At 43.4% G+C, this 18,509-nt stretch overlaps 1 protein-coding gene across 1 annotated transcript in view; it reads right to left on the minus strand.

The window, feature by feature from the left end:
* The window catches only part of Prkcb (protein kinase C beta), a 350,016-nt gene that overhangs the window by 39,192 nt on the left and 292,315 nt on the right, over window positions 1–18,509 (minus strand). The window contains exons 11-13 of the mRNA XM_052199809.1: window positions 8,149–8,240; window positions 6,193–6,255; window positions 646–784 (exon numbers count right to left, since the gene is read on the minus strand). Coding sequence (XP_052055769.1) covers window positions 646–784; window positions 6,193–6,255; window positions 8,149–8,240 — 294 coding nt within the window. The remainder of the gene's footprint in view (window positions 1–645; window positions 785–6,192; window positions 6,256–8,148; window positions 8,241–18,509) is intronic.

Below are 18,509 nucleotides of genomic sequence, written 5' to 3' on the forward strand. Positions count from 1 at the left end.
TTTATACCTCCATGGAAAACCTAGACAATAGTTGTATAGCAAATGACTAACAACTAGACAAGGAAAAGAGCAATCTTAGGACCCCCCCCCTCTCTCCATGACGCTGTCATGAACTTGCAAATTATTGTCATATCATGTTGGGAAAAGCCAGTGACTGGCTACTTCCTTTGGGAGGAAGGGGACTACTCTGATGAACATTCACCCTTTCACCTATATCTTTATCAAACGAAGACAAATTTGGAGTCTCCAGGAATGCATCTCCACTGCACAGTGCGCCACTGTGTCTTGTCAGCCCAGAGGATCTGTTCCCCTTCTGTCTCTCACTCTCGCAACAAACATTTCAATGTCATAATTAGGAGGCATCATATGGCCACAAGCCAGAGCAGCTTGATGATGGATGTGTTTTCACTGGTGTGTGATAGATCATTCTTTTGAGTTTTATTTAAAAAATCCTCCCTACATCTTGACATATTTGGCCTTCTAGAGCTTCTAGATGTGCTTAACTAATCTGCAAGTGAGAGCTCAGAGGGATGACGGATCAAGGCCAGTCCATGGTCCCCAGGAATCACCCCCAACCCTTCCCAGCCCTCTCATAGGCATCTAGGCACAGGAGAAACATCATTGCAGATGGAAGTATGCTCTCACCTCTGGGGCAATGTAGTCTGGAGTGCCACAGAACGTCTTGGTTGTCACCCCATCCCAGATGTTCTCCTTACACATGCCAAAGTCAGCGATTTTGATGTGCCCCTCAGAATCCAGCATCACATTGTCAAGTTTCAGGTCACTGTGGCAGACAAGGATTTGGAAGTTTAGTTTGCATGCTGCTTATTTTAACTCACCCAACAGTCACTTGATATGAACACATCACACATCTGTACTCAGAGCTTCGAGGACACAAAGTTAACACCAAACCCACTTTTTCCTACAGTGGTTTATGATCTGGCAGGGAGATTATAACAATAGGGCCCAAGAACTTCTGTACTTTCTTTTTCTACAGGGTGAACTGCGTTGTGTCTCACAAAGATACAAGGATACATTATCTCAGGGAAGAGAGAATCCTTAGGAAGGATAAAGAAAAACAATGGAACCATGGATGATTCCAGAACCCAAGGGAAGTCCACAAGTTAACCTTTACACTGAGATCTTTTCTGTAATATAAAAAGATATTTTCCCATGAGAATATTACTTTTAAGATGTCTTTGAAGATCGTGGAGCTAACAAAAAAATCAGATCCACAAAATTTACTTAACTCCAAGTATTTCTGGCTCTCCTACTTTGTGGGACTGTACTCGGGAGCTCCAACTGCTCCCTCAATCAAGAGGGGTCCATTGCATGTTTGCTATGTGTTCAGATGCTATTACTGGAGCTAGACACATTAACTATGGATAAGGTAAATATAAATGATTCTTTTAATCTAATAGTCCCAGTGTTGAGCAAGGATAAGAAATATTTCCCTGTATGATCAGGGCTATTTGAACTCTGAACAGCAATTTGGAGAAAAGAAAGATGATAGATAGTAAGGGTGGAAGGTGATGTCACTGTAGGATGGGTCTCTAAGATAGTGACATCTGGGCTTTAAAGAATTTGTCCTTTTCTCTCATCCTAATATTGACATCTGTGTGGATGAGGACAGCTTCATAGTCTGGAGAACTCCTGCCTGTCTTCAGCAATGTAAGATTGCTCTCATATCCCATTGGGTATCTTTTATACTTGTTTCTTCCTAAATATCTACCCCAATGTCAACTTTCTGTGCACAAGTAGGTAGGGATGCTTGATGTCTCAGACTGATCTGGTTCTAATAGAAGATGTGGGAGTTCAGTTCTCTAGGAGGTATGGAGCCTACTTCCTAACTCCAAGCTCTTTCCTGCTCATCTTGATCAGGTTCTGAATGTCTGGTACAACCCTCTTTCCTGACCGTTAGGTCATGTAATGGGGATGATATAAGCCTGACCTCTGGTCCCAGGAATAGAATGGTTTTAGAAGCCTGTACTTGCCATTGTAAATTGTACTCACAGTGACTGGTTCAATAACAGGCAGGGAGCCAATGGAGAACCATCAAAATCTTGATACCCTCTTTGTTTCCCCCAGCAAAAAGGCAAGCTCTTGAATACTGGGCTGATTCAGGGGTGATAATATAAGTCTAAAAGCTCAGAGGTCCACTGATGAAGAGCAGAAAGCTAAAAAGGATCAGAGGCTACAAGGAATGTGATAAATGAACCTTTCAGATATATCTGTGGACTTCTCAATGGCAGCTAAGTTAAGTAAAACTGAACTGAGTTGATGTGAGCTGAGTTCACTGTCAACTCAATAGACATTGTGACAACCTATCCGGACACCTCCTATCTGTCTGTGAAGTCTCTTCATCCAAGAGGAGATCCATACACTTGCATCCACTGCAGACAGCAACCTTCCCCATCCTAAGCATCCTTGGCACCATCCATAGGACAAATCTTAGACAGAACTCATGCTAGTCTTCAAGGCAGAGTGTCCAAATGCCAGGCTAGAAACCAAGAGTGCTGTATTATTCAGCAACTATATACCAGATATATGTATGAATTCATTATACATGACACCCCTCAACTTGACTATATGGCCAGAAACAAGCATCTGGGTCACCGGTCTCTGTTCTAGATGTAGGTTTTTGTTTTGTGTGTGGGTATTGAGAATCCAAACTCAGGTCTTCATGCTTGCACTTTACCCACTGAGCTATCTCCTCAGCCTTGGGTTGCTTTCTTTGGTTGCTGCTTTTCACTGTAAGACACTCTCGTTCTATGTCAAAAGAGAGCTGGAACATTTATCATGGAGAACTCCATTAAGAAAAGTTAGCAGAGACCTCAGAGTCAATGATCAATAAACCAGATACTAAGTTTGATAGAAAGGATCTTTCAGTTGTCTATGACCTCATCCATGTGTAGCACGTTCCCCAGAAAAGGAAAAATCAAAAACTTTGTCATCTTAGATCCTTAAGAACTGCTTAGACTCAGGTAGCCGACGTCTAAGTCAGGTACACTTGCCTAAATCAGAGCAGTCCCTAACAGCTCTAACTACCTGCCATTACACCCACAGACAAGAAGTCCTCAACCTGAATCAAGGAAACGTGTCTTTGAAACAGATGAAAACCATCAAAGAAATCCATAACCAATAAAAAAGAAAAGATTTGTGGAGCCCAGTCCCAATGGATAATACACTTCCCACACCTAAGGTTCAGGGAACATTGTGGAAGAGGGGATGGAAGGATTGTAAGAGTCAGAGAATCACGGAGTTTGATGTGAGATTCTCTCTTCTAGTAATGTCTGAAGCTACATCCATACAGTCTTATCAATGTGACTGCCCAAATGTGACCTGAACAAGGACAACAATAGATGTGCTAAGACGGATTGGGGAAAGACCATGAGGCTTGAACCATACACAGGGAACTAGAGACAGATAAGGAATGCTGTGCATGAGAGAAATAGTTTCCAGGGATTAGCATAGCAATTGACTAGCTATCCAAATACCAAGTGGTCAGCCCTGAAAGTGTAACATTATACAGATGATCAGGTTATACATATGTATTTAGAAATGTGTGTGTGTTCAGATGTGAATATACACCATGTATACACATACATGTGTGAAATAACAATCCATAAAAAAAGAAGCTGTGAGTTTAAAAGAAGGAAAGGAGGGGCATATAAAGTGGTTTGGCAGGAAAAGAAGGAAGGGAGAAACTGTAATTAAAATCTCAAAAATAAAAAAGAACCAAGCTATCAAGCAGAAATCTAAATGAAGGAGGCAGCGATTTGTGACACTTGAAAAGATTTTCCACTGCAGAGGAAGTTTCTATGAAATCATAAAATTATACATCTTTTGTCATGTATTTTTACAATTTTCACTTGATTATCAATTTCTAGAACTCTATTTCAATTGAGTTTCTTGATAGTAAGCAATGAAAAACAATTTCGATGATTTTAATATGAAAGGGAATTTATAGAAAGATATTGAGGAGTTCACAAAATCTCTGAGGAAGCAAGAGAACCTAATAGGGAAGCTCCACAAGGCCAGAACCATCTGATCAAAATGCAGAGTGGGCATATTGATGCCACCACCGGCATCACCACAAGATACAGACATTGCCTCTTCTTCCACAAGGTCCTGATGACTCTACAAGTACTGCCAACACCTACTGTAAATCAGCTGCAGCCGGTGATAATGGCCACTCTCAGCTACTATCTTAGTTTCTTGGTCACCAGTTTTCTTGATTCACAGTATTGGGTGAATACAACTGAGTGTCTAAACCTGGGTCATGAACTTGGCCTTGCTCATAGAAACTATGCATGGAAGTGATCATTTCATATCTCTGCATACTGAGATAGAATCTCACTCTGTAGCCCAGATTAGCCTTGGACTTATGATTCTCCTGCTTCATGTTCCCATGTACTAGGGTGATAGGTATGTGTAACTACAGCCAGTGTAACTAGTCTTTACAATAAGAAGTGGACTTTGTAAAAAAAAAAATTAAATAAAACAGAAAACAAACCCTGTATTAAAAGTGGAGACTAAAAAAGGAAATCTAGAAGAGAGGAAAGGGAGAGAGGAGAAAGAGACTAGACAGATGATAGATGATAGATAGATAGATAGATAGATAGATAGATAGATAGATAGATAATAGATGATAGATGATAGATGATAGATAGATAGATAATAGATAGATAGATGATAGATGATAGATAGATAGATGATAGATGATAGATAGATAGATAGATAGATAATAGATGATAGATAGATGATAGATAGATAATAGATAGATGATAGATAGATGATAGATGATAGATAGATGATGATAGATAGATAGATAGATAGATAGATAGATAGATAGATAGATCATTTTAGAGAAGGGATTTCTTAGCACCCGAGTTGCTTGTTCATCAATTCCAAATCTCAATCCATACTCCACTAGGCTGATAATGAGCCCTGAATCCCAGCCTAGCTAACAAGAACTCAGTTTCATTCCTGGGGCTGGATTTTCTTCTAACACATGTGTAGTTCACATTTAATCTTCTTAGGAGCCTGGTTGGTTCTCTTCTTTGAGAGCCACATCCTGGGAAGGAGTTAGAACCTACTGTTGCGACAAGCGAAAGTTTTGTTGCATGAAAACGTAACACGATAGTCTTTGGTTAGTGTTTTCCTGCAGTTTGTCCCACATCCTTCAGCTCTACAGCAAGGGGTCCTGGGCTCCCAAGTATCACTAACTGCAGGCCAGAATCTTCATTATTTCTATAGTAGAGAGGTGAGCATCTGTTCCCAGCACCAGCAGCCCCATCTTATCCTTTCTACACACTACCATACTCCAATAAACTCTATTCTCCATAGTTCCCTTTTCCATCTCTTGCTCTACAATTTTTGTCTGTTTTCTCCACTTGGAACACTCCTCAGCACACAGTAGGCTTTTGATGACTATTTGTCAAATAGATTAATGAAATGGGCTGATATGACTCTTCATGAGCCTTTAAATAGACCCTTGCTCATGCCAAGAGCCGATAGAAGCACATTCCCCACCAGCTCCTGTTATATAACAGTCAGCCGATCCCCCTTGCCTGTGCCATCTCACTGCACAACGCAAGAGGAACTGTACACCCTGGACTCACTGACAAGTAGCAGCCTCAGGCTTTCTACCCTGCCTTGCATGAAATATAAAATGGTGTGACTCATACAGCTATGATCACACACTTGTTTCTCCCCAAACCGGCAAATGCCAACTTCTGAAGTTAATCCTGTCTTTCAGGGAGAGCGACTCAGAGATCTATTTCCAAATTGCAGCTACATACAAGAAAAATGGTTGCATAATAATACGATCCTGCCACACTCGGCAGTTGACTCTTCACATGCTTCCCGGATGTGGGGTCCAGGAGGAAAGTGCTGCTGGCACCATCTTCACAGAGCTGCCTCTTCTCAGAGACTTAAGTGTCCTCATGCTGGAGGTCCCAGAGAATCATGGGTGACACAGCCCATCAAGACTTTGCTATCACCATATACAGCTGCCCAAACTTTGCCAGGGCAGTGGGCGATGCTGCCTGGCAGAACACATGCCTAAGTTAGTACTGGAGGATTCCTCCCCCACCGCAGATTCTAATTTTAAAAGCAGTTGAAGAAAGAGGCAGGAAGGGAGGAGTTGAGGGAGCTGAGGAGACAGGAAGAACAGCCATGCTCACTTACCGGTAAATGATGCCCTTGCTCTGCAAGAAGAACAGACCGATGGCGATCTCTGCAGCGTAAAATCTGAAATTCGGGGAAAAAAAAAAGGGTGATGGAGAAAGTCAAAGGCACCACACACTTAGCTCAGAAGTCAATAGAATATCGATCGAATGAGGCACTAGGCATGTAAAGCCCACGATGGCTACTCAGTGCAACATCTCCTAAAATGCAGAGCGTGTGGGTGGGTGAACAGGATGGTTCAGAGTGACACATGAAGGTGGGTAAAGGATCAGCAACTACATAGTGGGGAGGGTCTGTGGAGGTGGGTGGGCTGGTGCAGAAGGATTGTTTCAATATAGTACAAGACTTTAATGGCAGCCTCTGGCAGCCACTGAAAGCTTAGCATGCACTTGGCATGGTGTTAGGGGCTATCTGTTTTAATTTCACCTAGATTCTGATGGCATAGTTCATAGTACCTCCTTGTTGTTCAAATGGGGAAACCCAGACTTAGAGATGAAGTCTGTGAAGAGCCTGGAGAAGACATGCGTTCCAGATGAACGGTCCAGCCGGGACTGGAAACAGTTGGTGTCTAATATGTAACTTCTTGGTGGAAGTCCACCAAGAGTGAAGAGGAGTTTGTTTTTCTTGTGGTGCTAGGGATAGCAGAAGAACTCAGAGCAATGTGTTTCTAGGCACTTCCCCAGTCCTTGGGGAAGTTATTTTATTTCCTGAGGCCTAACTTCACTCTGCAGGCAGCTCCGCTGGCCCATAACGCTGTAACTTTTCTTGTAGCTCAGGCTTGCCTCAAACTTGAATTTCCCTGCCTCACCATCTCAAGGGCTGGCCATTAAGCCTGGTCTAGCAAAGAGATCTTAAGGGCACAAAAACAAAAACAAAACAAAACAAACAAAGAAAACCCTATCAGTTATACCACAAGGGTTGGTGGACTAATAGTAGTAACTGTGCTCAGTCCTAATAGTATGTGTCAGGAAATGATGAATCAAACCTGGGTCAACTTGATGTCAGAAAGAAAAAGAGAAGCAGTTCTATGTATAATACCATCACGAAGTTTGATTGAGAAGCACAGGGCTAAACAGAACAGTGTCCCTGGCTTTCGTAGGTGGGAATACAGGAAGCAGGCTGAACAGAACATGAACCCATGGCCCTCCCAGAGCTGTAGGGTGGGTCCCTCCATGGGCTCTGAGGGCTCTCAGGAGAAGCAATAAAACCTAAGCAAACACCCAGGAAGGAGAATTGACGTTCATTCCTGTGGCTTTTTCTGTGCCTGCTCACCCACGGGGTTCTAAGCAAAGAAGAAGCTCTCTGAGATTTTTATTTTATAAATGATCTCTTCCTGGTTTATGCATTGGAGGGGACAAAATGGAGAACCCACAGACCACAGCTGCAAGTCAGTTCAAACCTTCATCTCCCCAAGAACCAGAGGGAAAGGGGTGTAAGAAAGAGATGAACAAACACAGGTGGACCTCACCCACACAGATCCCCCCACTAGATCTTGAATCTGGGCGGTTCCCGCCCTCCGGGTCTCATTTCCCTTGTTTGTAAAGCTTGGGTGAGACTCTCTCCCTCCCTATACCGCTCAGGATGAAATGAGATGGTGTTTGTTCAGTACTTGAGGGTCTGGCACAAAGAAAGCTCTCAATAAATATTAGCAAATGAACAAACAAAAACCTGCAAAGACATTCCCCAAGGAAGTGAGAAGACCTTTCTCAGGATGGAGGGGCAAAAAAAAAATTAGAGATTATGAAACAGCCATTGATTTAGAGCTGTGAGTTCTTAGCTGGCCTTCAGGAATATGAAAAAAACATCTCAAAGCAAGTGGAATACAGTCCCTTGGCCAAATAATGTTCACGAAGAGGAAGCCCTGGATGTTAGGGAGGAAAATCCGTTGTAGGATAAAACTTAAAGAACTGACAAGCATTTACCCCAAGGAAAGGGCACAGAGAGGGTCTGTCTTACACAGCATGGGGCTCCTTGAAACGGCCAACTTGCTGGATGTGGTACATGAGGTCCCCCCCATTCACATACTCCATCACAAAGTACAGGCGGTCCTGAGGAAAGAGAACAGACACCAAAGTCAGCACCCCATACTTTCTCACGACCCAAATGGGGAGGAGGGAGTTGCTGGGATTTCTGAGGAGAACTACCAGTACTCCAGCGTGTTCTTTCAGGCGGGGCCCAGCATCCCCTTAAAGGTAACCTCTGTTCCATTGTAAGCATGCAGGCTAGCACAGGTGGAATGAGATCATTTTTAATTAATAACTACAAATTGAAATTCATTTGTGCTGGAAAATATAATTAACACATGGATCTTACTACTTAATTGATATTATTGTCTAGTACAGGGTTTGCTGGAACAAAAAGTAATAAATATTGGGTATATAATTTTACAGTAATAGGTATTTGTGGGAGCCTGTCTTCATGTTGGTGATTTCACTTCCTGTCCTGTACCATCTTCCCTCAATGGCTGGGCTAATTTGTGTAACCAATGGGATGCGTGACTTTGGGATAAGGTCACAAAAGACCTTACAGCTTCCATTCTGTATCTTCTTAGATTACATCTTCTACAGCAACCATGATGGGTAGATACTCAACCAGCACTATACAGAGGCCTATTGACAAGGACTCAAAGCTTCTATCCACAGTCAACACCAATATACTAGTCACATTACTGAGTCACCTTCCTTGTCTAAGCCTTCAGAGGACTGCAGTCGCCACTGGCCACTTGACTGTCACTTCTTTTGAAACCAGAAATGAGACTTTTAAGGAGGTATGCTAGCCTAAATCCAAGACAGAAGCTGTAAAGTGATAAATGTTTACTGTTGCTTTTAGCCACTGAGTTTTGAGGTGACAGACAACTAACCTGGTGGCTAGTAAAATCCATCAATTAGCAGAGTTTCAAAAGCAACAGCCTTAGAAAGACAACACTGTACTTTGGGCTTGGAACATCTCCCCCAAATATTCATGTCTGGAAGGTTTGAGCCCTGACTGTGGTAGTAACCTTTCTTGATACTGTGACTGAAAACCGGAGATTGCAACTTAAGGGGAGGACAAGTTCATGGTGGCCAGAGCTCTTTGGATCCAATCACTTCCCACAGGTCCATCAACTGGCAGTCAAAGCCCCAATATATAACCCTATGAAGACACATTGTATTCAAACCAAAACCATGCAGCAGAGTCCAGAGGTGGGACTTGAGGAAGTGGTTGAATCATGAGGATTGTGGACTCATTAATGGGCTAATTCTTATGGGTTCATAACTTAGTAAGGTACTGGGAGGCAGTGGAAACTTTGGAGATGTTGGTCATTGGTAGATGATCTTAAAGGGAATATTTTGTTGCTAGCTGTTTCCCTAGATTCCCTCCCTTCCTCTGCTCTATCACAGCACTCCACCATCATGTTCTGCTTCATCGATGGGAGTAATAGTGGGTTGACCCACCATAGACTGAAACCTGTGAAGCCAATGAGCCAACTGACCTTCCTTCTCTTTAAATGGTTTCCCTCAGACATTTTGTTACAGCAAATGTCAGCATGTGAACAGGCACATTTCAGGAATTTTCATTGCAAAACCAGAAGATTGCCCCAAATCCCTCAAGACTGAAAATTAAAAGCAAGGGGAGAGAAATCGTATCAGGAGAAATGATGTTCTAAAGAGACGCCTATACCTTTTCCTTCAGCTATCAGACTGTGAAGACAATGGACCCCAAAGAATTAAAATTTCCCCAGAATTCCCATACTAAAAGAAAGGAGACAGAAGAACTGGCCCCAGCCTATCCAGAGGAGGCGTGTGCCTCCCAAGAAGAGATTACACACAGTCAGGCCACCCTGCAGGACAGACCAGAGCTAAGGCCATGTGAAGTGCAGGACCACGCCTTGACCAGGACAGCTTCCTTATTCATGCCTCTCCCTCTATCCTAAAGCCAAGCCATGCTCATACACGCCAGGACAGACTCCTTTCCAATGCAGCCATATTGAGTAATCTAATCTTCCTTCTCTGCCTGCTTTATATACCCTTGATGATCATGTTTTTATACATAACAACAAGAACCTAAAACAAGGACATAGGCAGAAGTGAAGCAACTGGGACCTGGAAAAAATTTGTATCTCAACCTAGGGGACTTTGCACGTGCCTCTCAAGGCATGCTGTGGGCTCTTTCAGGCCAGGGGCTGGGGAAGCCTGTTCCCAGCCCTTGAGTGACACACAAGAGGTGCCCAGAGAGAGAGAAAGAGCACATGGGTAGATGCCAAAGAGATTTTATTTAGGAGTTCAGCTCTGGCTCTTCACAGCTGGGCATATTTGAAGTGTTGATATCTGGGTTTCCTCATGTGAACAGTGGAGGGAATCAGATCCACGGTGCTGCCTATAAGGCAGAAGGCATCATGGTCCTGGAGAAATGCCCACCTGAGATTTGACGTCTTTCCTTTTGTCAAAGGGCTTTGCTAAATGAATGAGCAACACCCCCTCCCCTCGGTTCTGCCTGGGTTAAGTCGTTCCTTTAGTCTGCTTTCTTTTGGCTTACCAAGGCAGGACTTAAACTATTTGCAGGAAACTAAAATCCCCCTCATGTTCTCAGCCTAAAAAAAAAATGTTTCCTCTAAATTAACCCACCCAAGCTAAGTCAGGTCTGCTTGCTATGTTCCTCTGTGAAACTGTGGATGACCCTCTGATGACATCATAGCTTGTAATTACATATTCAACCCGATGGCAGTCTATCTCATCTGTTTATCCATTTATTCTTTAAATAAAGAACTATTTTCAGAGCCTTACTAGGTACCATGTTACAGGTGCAGCAGAGAAAAGCAGTGAACAAAGCCAACAAAAATTCCTGACATCTATGTTTCAACTCAGCAGAGACTTAGTACTAAAGATAATACTAGAGGTTACAAAGTGTCAAAAGGTAGTGAGTGCTATGTAAAAGATCCGGGTTAAAGAGCCTGGGGTGCTGGGCGAATGAGACTGCCAACTGCAGTAAAGTGCTCAGAATAAACGTCCCTGAGAAGACACTTGAGCAGGCATGTATCTGGGGGAGGAAACAGCCTAGCAAAGGCCGTGGGCAGAGAGTTCACCTACTATTCCTTAGGATCTACCAGGAACCAGTGAGAGAGTCACTGAGGAGAGGAGAATAGAGACAGGGCGAGAGAAGAGACCAGAGACGGACAGACTCAGATCATATAAGGGAAATGCCAAGATTTAGGGGCTTCGTCTTGTGAGCAAACGGTCTAGAGACAGATCGTGCTGACTGTCTGCCATCTCTGGCCAAAACAATCCATCGATGTAAATTAATGAGCGAATGGATGAACAACACAGGAATCCACGGGTACCTGAAGCACCATCGTGAGTTCAAAGGTTGGAAAAGATATGCTGTCCCAGAAGTTTCTCTGGAGATAGGTCTCAAGATCACTCTATGTCCCTGGGCCTGTGTCCTCAGTGTTTGGTGAGGACAGTATAGCCAACCGAGTGGCTTCTGTCCCATACACAGAGCTGAATGCTGTGACTACGTCCTGTCCTGGATCAGGGGCATCACCTGGTTTCTCAAGCCAGGCTAGCACTGTATCTCACGTTAACTGGTCGCCATGTGAACTGGTGGGTCATAGCCATTTTTTTTTAAAGAGAAAACCTAAGCAAGAATTAGAATGGAATGGTACTTAAGAATGGAACAGAAAGGATCAGAGTCCCAAGTCCAGAGCACTGAGTATGTTTTTGTAAACTGTGGGTTGGGCTGTTTAAGGTGTTGATAACGCTGAGGTGTGATGTAAAAGTCAGCTTTACACGAAAAGTTGCAAAGCCTTCTGGGAGGGTTAGAAGGGCAACTGCAGGGCAGAGATCCCAGAGCCATAATGAACATGGCAGTGCCACTCCGCCACTTACTAGCTGTGCAACTGCCATGAAATTATTTAACCTCTCTGATCTCGCTTTCACTTATACGGTGGCTACTCCTCACCTTTCCACAGGATACTAAACAGAATGGCATGGACACATTACCTAAGAGAATACTGGCCATAGAACAAATGCTTAATCCAGAATTTAAAGAAAAAAAAAAGCACATTCCTTTCAGTACATAGACATTTATATTACTTTATATAAAAGGTACCGTGTGTTGTCAAGTGTGCATTTTAATAGTTATAACACAGACAATAATGACACAAAACCACCATCACCAAATGCTTGATGTCTACCTGAGTTAAGTGCTTTGTGTATTATTTTTATCTCTTTTATATCTCTAAACAAGCCAGCATGACAAGTATTAGATCATTCTCCATCTTAATATGTGAGAGCAGATGCAGGGAAACGCGACTGGAGAAGCACCGCTCAGCTGGTAAGAGGCAGAGGCAGGATTTGAACCAAGATGGATTAGTTCTAGGGTCAACACTCGCAGCCTCTCACTACGCCACCCCCAGTGAGAACAAGCAGCAGGGAAGGTTCTGGGAGGGATATCTGGATGCATCCTTCCTCCAAAGCCTCTAGTCCAGCAGCAGGGAGGTTCACAGCGCTCTCTCCCTGCATGCAGCTGGAGCCGCAGGTTTACAGCAAGTAGCGCAAGTCAAACAATTATATATTTTTTGAAAAATTTTTTTTCTTTCTCAGATCAATAGTACTTCCTCTTTCTAACAACCTAATGAGAGGCAGAGAGGGAAACGGGGAGCTGGAATATGCCATTAGCACAAAGGTCACACTGAAGCCGGTGGCATAAAGCAGACAGTACACCAGAGCCCAACGACACTCAGCCCCTGGTTCTTGGTGGTGGTGGGGTGATAGAAAACAAGCCTAAAATAGCATCTGTCTTTGCTGCACACTGAAGAGAACCAAAACACTTGCTTTTAAAAATTATTTTTAAAACAGCAGATGGCATTGGCCACAGAGGGAGAAAGTGAGAGAGAGGTTTTACTTGCTTCATCTCTGACGAGATTAACTTAACTTGCCCGCTCTCCCCAGACCCAATAAGTCGGAATCCCAGTACCACGATGGCCCCATTCAGCTGATGCTTCATGGTCTGTTCCCACTGCTCACTGTACATGGGAGAACCCTGCCGCCAGCCATGTTTGAACTATACCTGGCTAGCTTGCTTTGGTTGGCCAGTGTCTTGGTTATTAGATGCTATGCTGGCATCTTGCTGTCCTTTGGCCTCTGGACACTTAATGATGCCAACTCGGTGTCAGATGCCTCTCTACTGCCAGCCATGCTGCTGGGAAGACTCCACGGTGCCAGCATGAGGGACTGCCAGACACCTTTCCAAATGGCAATGTTTCTCAAAGCAGGGTAGCCAATAGTTCTAGGTGATCATAGGTGTATAGGTCTACGCGTTTTATAATTTGTGTTTGTGGAGTTTGAAAATATAGTTAAATATAGGAAGCTTCTTACATCATGGGTGTTACTGCTGAAGAGGAAGAATAAGGCGAATGGAGTCCCATGTGACAGGAAGCCACGGGTGAGACCAGATCGTCATGTCTGAAGATGACAAAGGAGCGGAGTGGGTTTGAGCTATCCCCTTGGAGGAATCCAAGTTCTTCACCAAGCTTTGCTCCTCTCTTAAAATACACTTATTTAAAATTAGTCTTAGGCTGGGGTAGTACCCAAAGGGGCTTCTCCTCCCCTGAGGAGAAGGGGAGGGAGTAATGGGCCAAGGATTTGTAAGGACAGGACTAGGAGGAGGGGGAAGGGTGCTGTGATTGCGATGTAAAGGGAACAAATGAATTATGGAAAGAAAAATATTATTAAACGTAAACAGATTTCCAAAGAGCTATATCTCACCTTAAAAAATTAGTCTTAGAAATTCAGTTTATGGGCTTTTATCACTGCCGTTGTATTGTTGGTTATTTGGTTTGATTTTTGTTTATTTGTTCATTTGGTTGGTTTTTGTCTTTTTCTTTCTTTCTGAGCATGGTGGGGCAAGCCTGTAATGAAGCACTTCAGAGACTGAGGCATAAAGGCTAGAAGGCCATCTTGTACTACACAGCAAGACTAAAGTAAGCATGTAAGTTGAAAGTCACTTTAAAAACTGAAATGTAATTACTTAAATATGTTAAATCTTCACAAATGGAAAGTCTATAAACTTTGTAAAACTTGTAAAACTTTGTAAATCTTGTAAAAACTATAAACTCAGTTTGGACTCTGCTATTTCCATCCTATATCCAATTTGACTTTGGTGCATCAATGTTTAAAAGAAGTTATTATATATATATAAAACACCATTTGTCCATATCATGGTTCATATCCTGCAGTAGTCAGGAATGACAAAGTTTGGGAAGTCCAACTGGGAGCCAACCAGAGCAAGCCTCGAATAGAGGCAAATTTAAGAGCTTCCTCTGAATATTGCATGTGTGTGTGTGTGTGTGTGTGTGTGTGTTGTGTGTGTGTGTGTGTGTGTGAGAGAGAGAGAGAGAGAGAGAGAGAGAGAGAGAGAGAGAGAGAGAAAGAGAGAGAGAGAGAGAGAGAGAGAGAATGAGTCATGGTATTAGTCATTATAGAGGCCAAAATAAAGAGTAAGAACTTTTCCCTAGGGCATCTAAAATCTTTGTTAAAATATACATATAACTAATTTAAACCATGCTCAAAATAAATGCAATAGGAGAATTGGTTTTTGGATTTGTTTTTTTCGAAACAGGGTTTCTCTGTATAGCCCTGGCTGTCCTGGAGCTCACTCTGTAGACCAGGCTAGCCTCGAACTCAGAAATCCGCCTGCCTCTGCCTCCCAGAGTGCTGGGATTACAGGTGTGAGCTACCACCGCCCCGGCGAGAATTGGCACTCGGTCTCCAGGAAGTGCAAGAGGCCTGGTGTGCACCCGGAGGCAGACTGGGAGGACACAGCTTGCTCGGGTGAGTCGACCCCACAGAGCTTAGGTTCCAGTCCTATATGGATTTGTATTTCTATCCTTCCCCTCTCTCCTGAGCTGCAGCCGGCTCCAGCCGGCTCCAGCCGGCTCCAGGATGTTCCTAAGTGGGCGTTCCACTGTCATCTCCAATTAAAAGCACAGAAAGGCAAACTCACCATCTCTCTCTTCAAACTAGCCAGTCTGCTCAGCCTTAAAATGCCTCTTCAAAAGTGATGCTACTATGGCCTGTGAGCTGAAAGTGGCATGTGTGCATTTGCAATTCTTTTCTTCTTTTTCTCCCAAACTCCCTCAGTAAATTCAAAAGGCTAAAAATCTCATGTATACATACATGTCATGTATAATAGTTGTGCAGAATTTTCCAAATTTGGAATGTGAGTACAGGGGGGTGGTCATTTAAAATGATAAGTGTACTCACTGCACATGCAAATTCATCTGAGCCGTGCACGTGGAGCCAGGGGGGAAAAAAGAGGCAATCCTCCCCCAACAGAGCTGAAGGAGGGCGTGGCATGATGCCTGCGTTGCGGTGGTGGGGATATCTGCCATTTTCTCTGAGATTATGGTATATGTGTGTGGTGTACGTACACATGTGTGTACAGGCCCATGGGCCCATCATGTGTGCAGAGTCTGGAGGATGACATTGGATGGCCTGCCTTATCATTTCTTTGCATTCGGGTCTCTCACTGCACTGAGGCTGGCAGCCATCAAGCTCCAGTGATCCTCCCGTTTCCTCCCTCACAGCATGAGGGGTTCCAGATGCATGAGAGGGCTCCCTGTGCACAGGAAGTAAGCACTGCCATCCCCTGGACCATCGCCCTGGGTCCCTTGCCACTTTTAATGAGACGTTGGTGGTGGTGGGGTGGGGGGACACCAAACCACGTGGGCAGCTCTCAGACCATGTTCTAAGATGAGTTATGATATGTTGTCTCAGCAGCAATTTTTAATGATTTTTCAAGGCTTGTCCATGAATTCAGTGTATCTGTAAGTTGCTCCCTTTATCACACACAGCCATCTGCTTCTCTCCAGAGAAGCCGTGAAGTACTATGATTAAGAGCTCTGGCTTTGGCGTCAGCCAGTCCTGGTTCACACCCTAGTTACACGGGATACTTGCTCTGAGACCTCGGGTTGGTTATTCCCACCCTCTGTCTTCCTAAATGGAGTAGAGTTACAGCAGCTCCTCCTCCATATGGGGTGCCTCCACATTAGACATGCATGCCACGTCTGTGAGGATTCACAGAGCTTCATCGGGGTGAATGTGTGGTCAAGGAGATGTATCCACACTTAACTCTCCTTTCTCTCATTTTACAGCATGACAATCCCAATCCAAACAAGAACCTCCTGCTTTTTTTTTTTTTCTGGCTTCCTATTGGCCTTTGGTGCGGGCACAAAGGTTCTCAGGGGTTGTAAGCACCTTTTTTCTTCTGTGGACTTCACAGATCTTTAATTATCAAATGAATATACTAATGCTATCATCAGGAGAATAGAGGGAACCCAACTATCTTTATTCCTACCCACCCTAGCACTTATATTCAGTTGGCATTTATGGTTTCTTCCCTACCCAAGATCCTCTAATCATTAGTGCCCAGCAGCCCTGATACCTGTCAAGTTCCCAGGAACCCCTTGGGTACTACTTCTCTTTTCTACGAGGCTGTGTCTGAATCTCCATGGATTCTACTGGCATCCCCCAGTTAACAGAAGCACCAATTATTCCTTCCCTATAGATACAACACTTTTTATAAGGTTCCCACTGAGTAAGTGTTACCTAATGAACATTTGGTTGGACCATGAAGGAACACTGACATAAATGAACCAATCAGATTCCCTCTCCTGTGATTATGAATTAGAACTCAGGAAATTTGCTGGCTATGGATTAGAGAAGCCACACTTGCCAAAAGCAGTGACAAACAGAGAAACAATGAGAAAGAAGACAAATTTGCCCTAAACTTATAAATTCTAGCTCCTTCCAAGGTCAAGGACACACGTGCCTTGTTTCTCTCCCATAAGGACTTCTTTAGTGTTAGTTGCTTGTTTTTGTTTATGCATGAGGTAGTTTCGTGTGGGAGAGAAGTATTCTAATTCTTACAACCCAGTCATCTCTGACCAAGACCCCTCCCAGAATCTTCTTCAGCACTGCCCTAAGGTCCAAGCATCTCCTCGGACATTACTACAAGAACCAGATATGACCTGAGTCACCATGGCCCCTTAGATGCTCCGGAGCCTCAGTGGGCATGACGCCAATAGGTGGAAGTCATCCCTGTCCCCATCTCTGCCCTCCTTTATATTCTGGGTTGATGTTTCTCCCAGCAGGCCTTGCAGCTGAGTTATTGCTGGGCCATGGCAGCAAATTTGGGGAGGAAGTAACTTCTGTCCTTCAATGACTCATGAAATCTAATTCTATTTAAAAAAAAAAAGAGGTGCATATGTTCAATTGAAAAGAAAACAGTTAAAATAGATGTTTGCTGAAGAAACTTAACTGCCTGTGCCCACTGGCAGTTGGGAAATTACATGAATGTGCCTGGCTGACAATTGTCCCCGAGAAAAACTGCAAAAAAATGGGAGGAAATGAAATTATTTTGTGCCTGTGCAGCAAGGGGCCCAGCCCAGATCCAATCATAGAGCCAACTTCCACTTGGTATTTGTTAGATTCGGTTTACTATCTCTTTTAATCCCCATGTAATGGGCTCCTTTTATGAGATGATAAAACCCATATTCACAGCTGTTAGTGACTTTCTAGGAGTCCTATGGCCAGTAATCACAGGTCTATATCCATCTCCCTGGGGAATGCACGTTTTGCCCTGTGTGTTTCTGGGACAACCCAATAGAAGTCGATTTGCCTGAAACAGGCTCATCTAATGAGCAACTCTCTAAAACTTAACTCTCTTACAAAAGCTTTTGCATCTATTTTGCCATCTTGTGGGTAATTTAAAAAAAAAAATTAAGGGGCTGAGCAGATGGCTCATATGTTGTTCCCCTGAGGGCCCGTCCATTTGCTAAGTATAAGGACCCAAGTTCAAATCCCCAACATCTTGAGGCGTTTGGGTGCATGCACCTAAAATCTCAATTCTGTGACAGGCAGAAGAGTATGCTGGTCCTTGTCTGAAGGTGACATGGGACATAGAATGTCACATAATGTTCTCCTCTAGACTGTGTGCATGGCTGTATAACACACACACACACACCAAGTTTTAATTGCCTCATTAGAGACACTTCTGAAATATTGGTAACTCAAGGAGAAGACAGTTATAGATAACTGAGTCTTTCCCTGAATCTAATCAATATCTTGATTTGGCTATGCTAGTCTTTTCCGTGTGCATGTTTAGGCTGAACACATTTGGAATACATCAAACAAAATTTAATATTCTATATTTCCACTAACATGGAAAATGGCTTGCATAATTTTGAAAGCTTTGAAAAGACAGTGTAAGGATATTTCTGACAGAGTTTTGCTTTTCTAAACAACTTTTAAAATAATGAGCTTTAGGACCAGATGGTG

This window comes from Apodemus sylvaticus, chromosome 1 (assembly GCF_947179515.1).
Source record: "Apodemus sylvaticus chromosome 1, mApoSyl1.1, whole genome shotgun sequence".
Lineage (NCBI taxonomy): Eukaryota > Metazoa > Chordata > Mammalia > Rodentia > Muridae > Apodemus > Apodemus sylvaticus.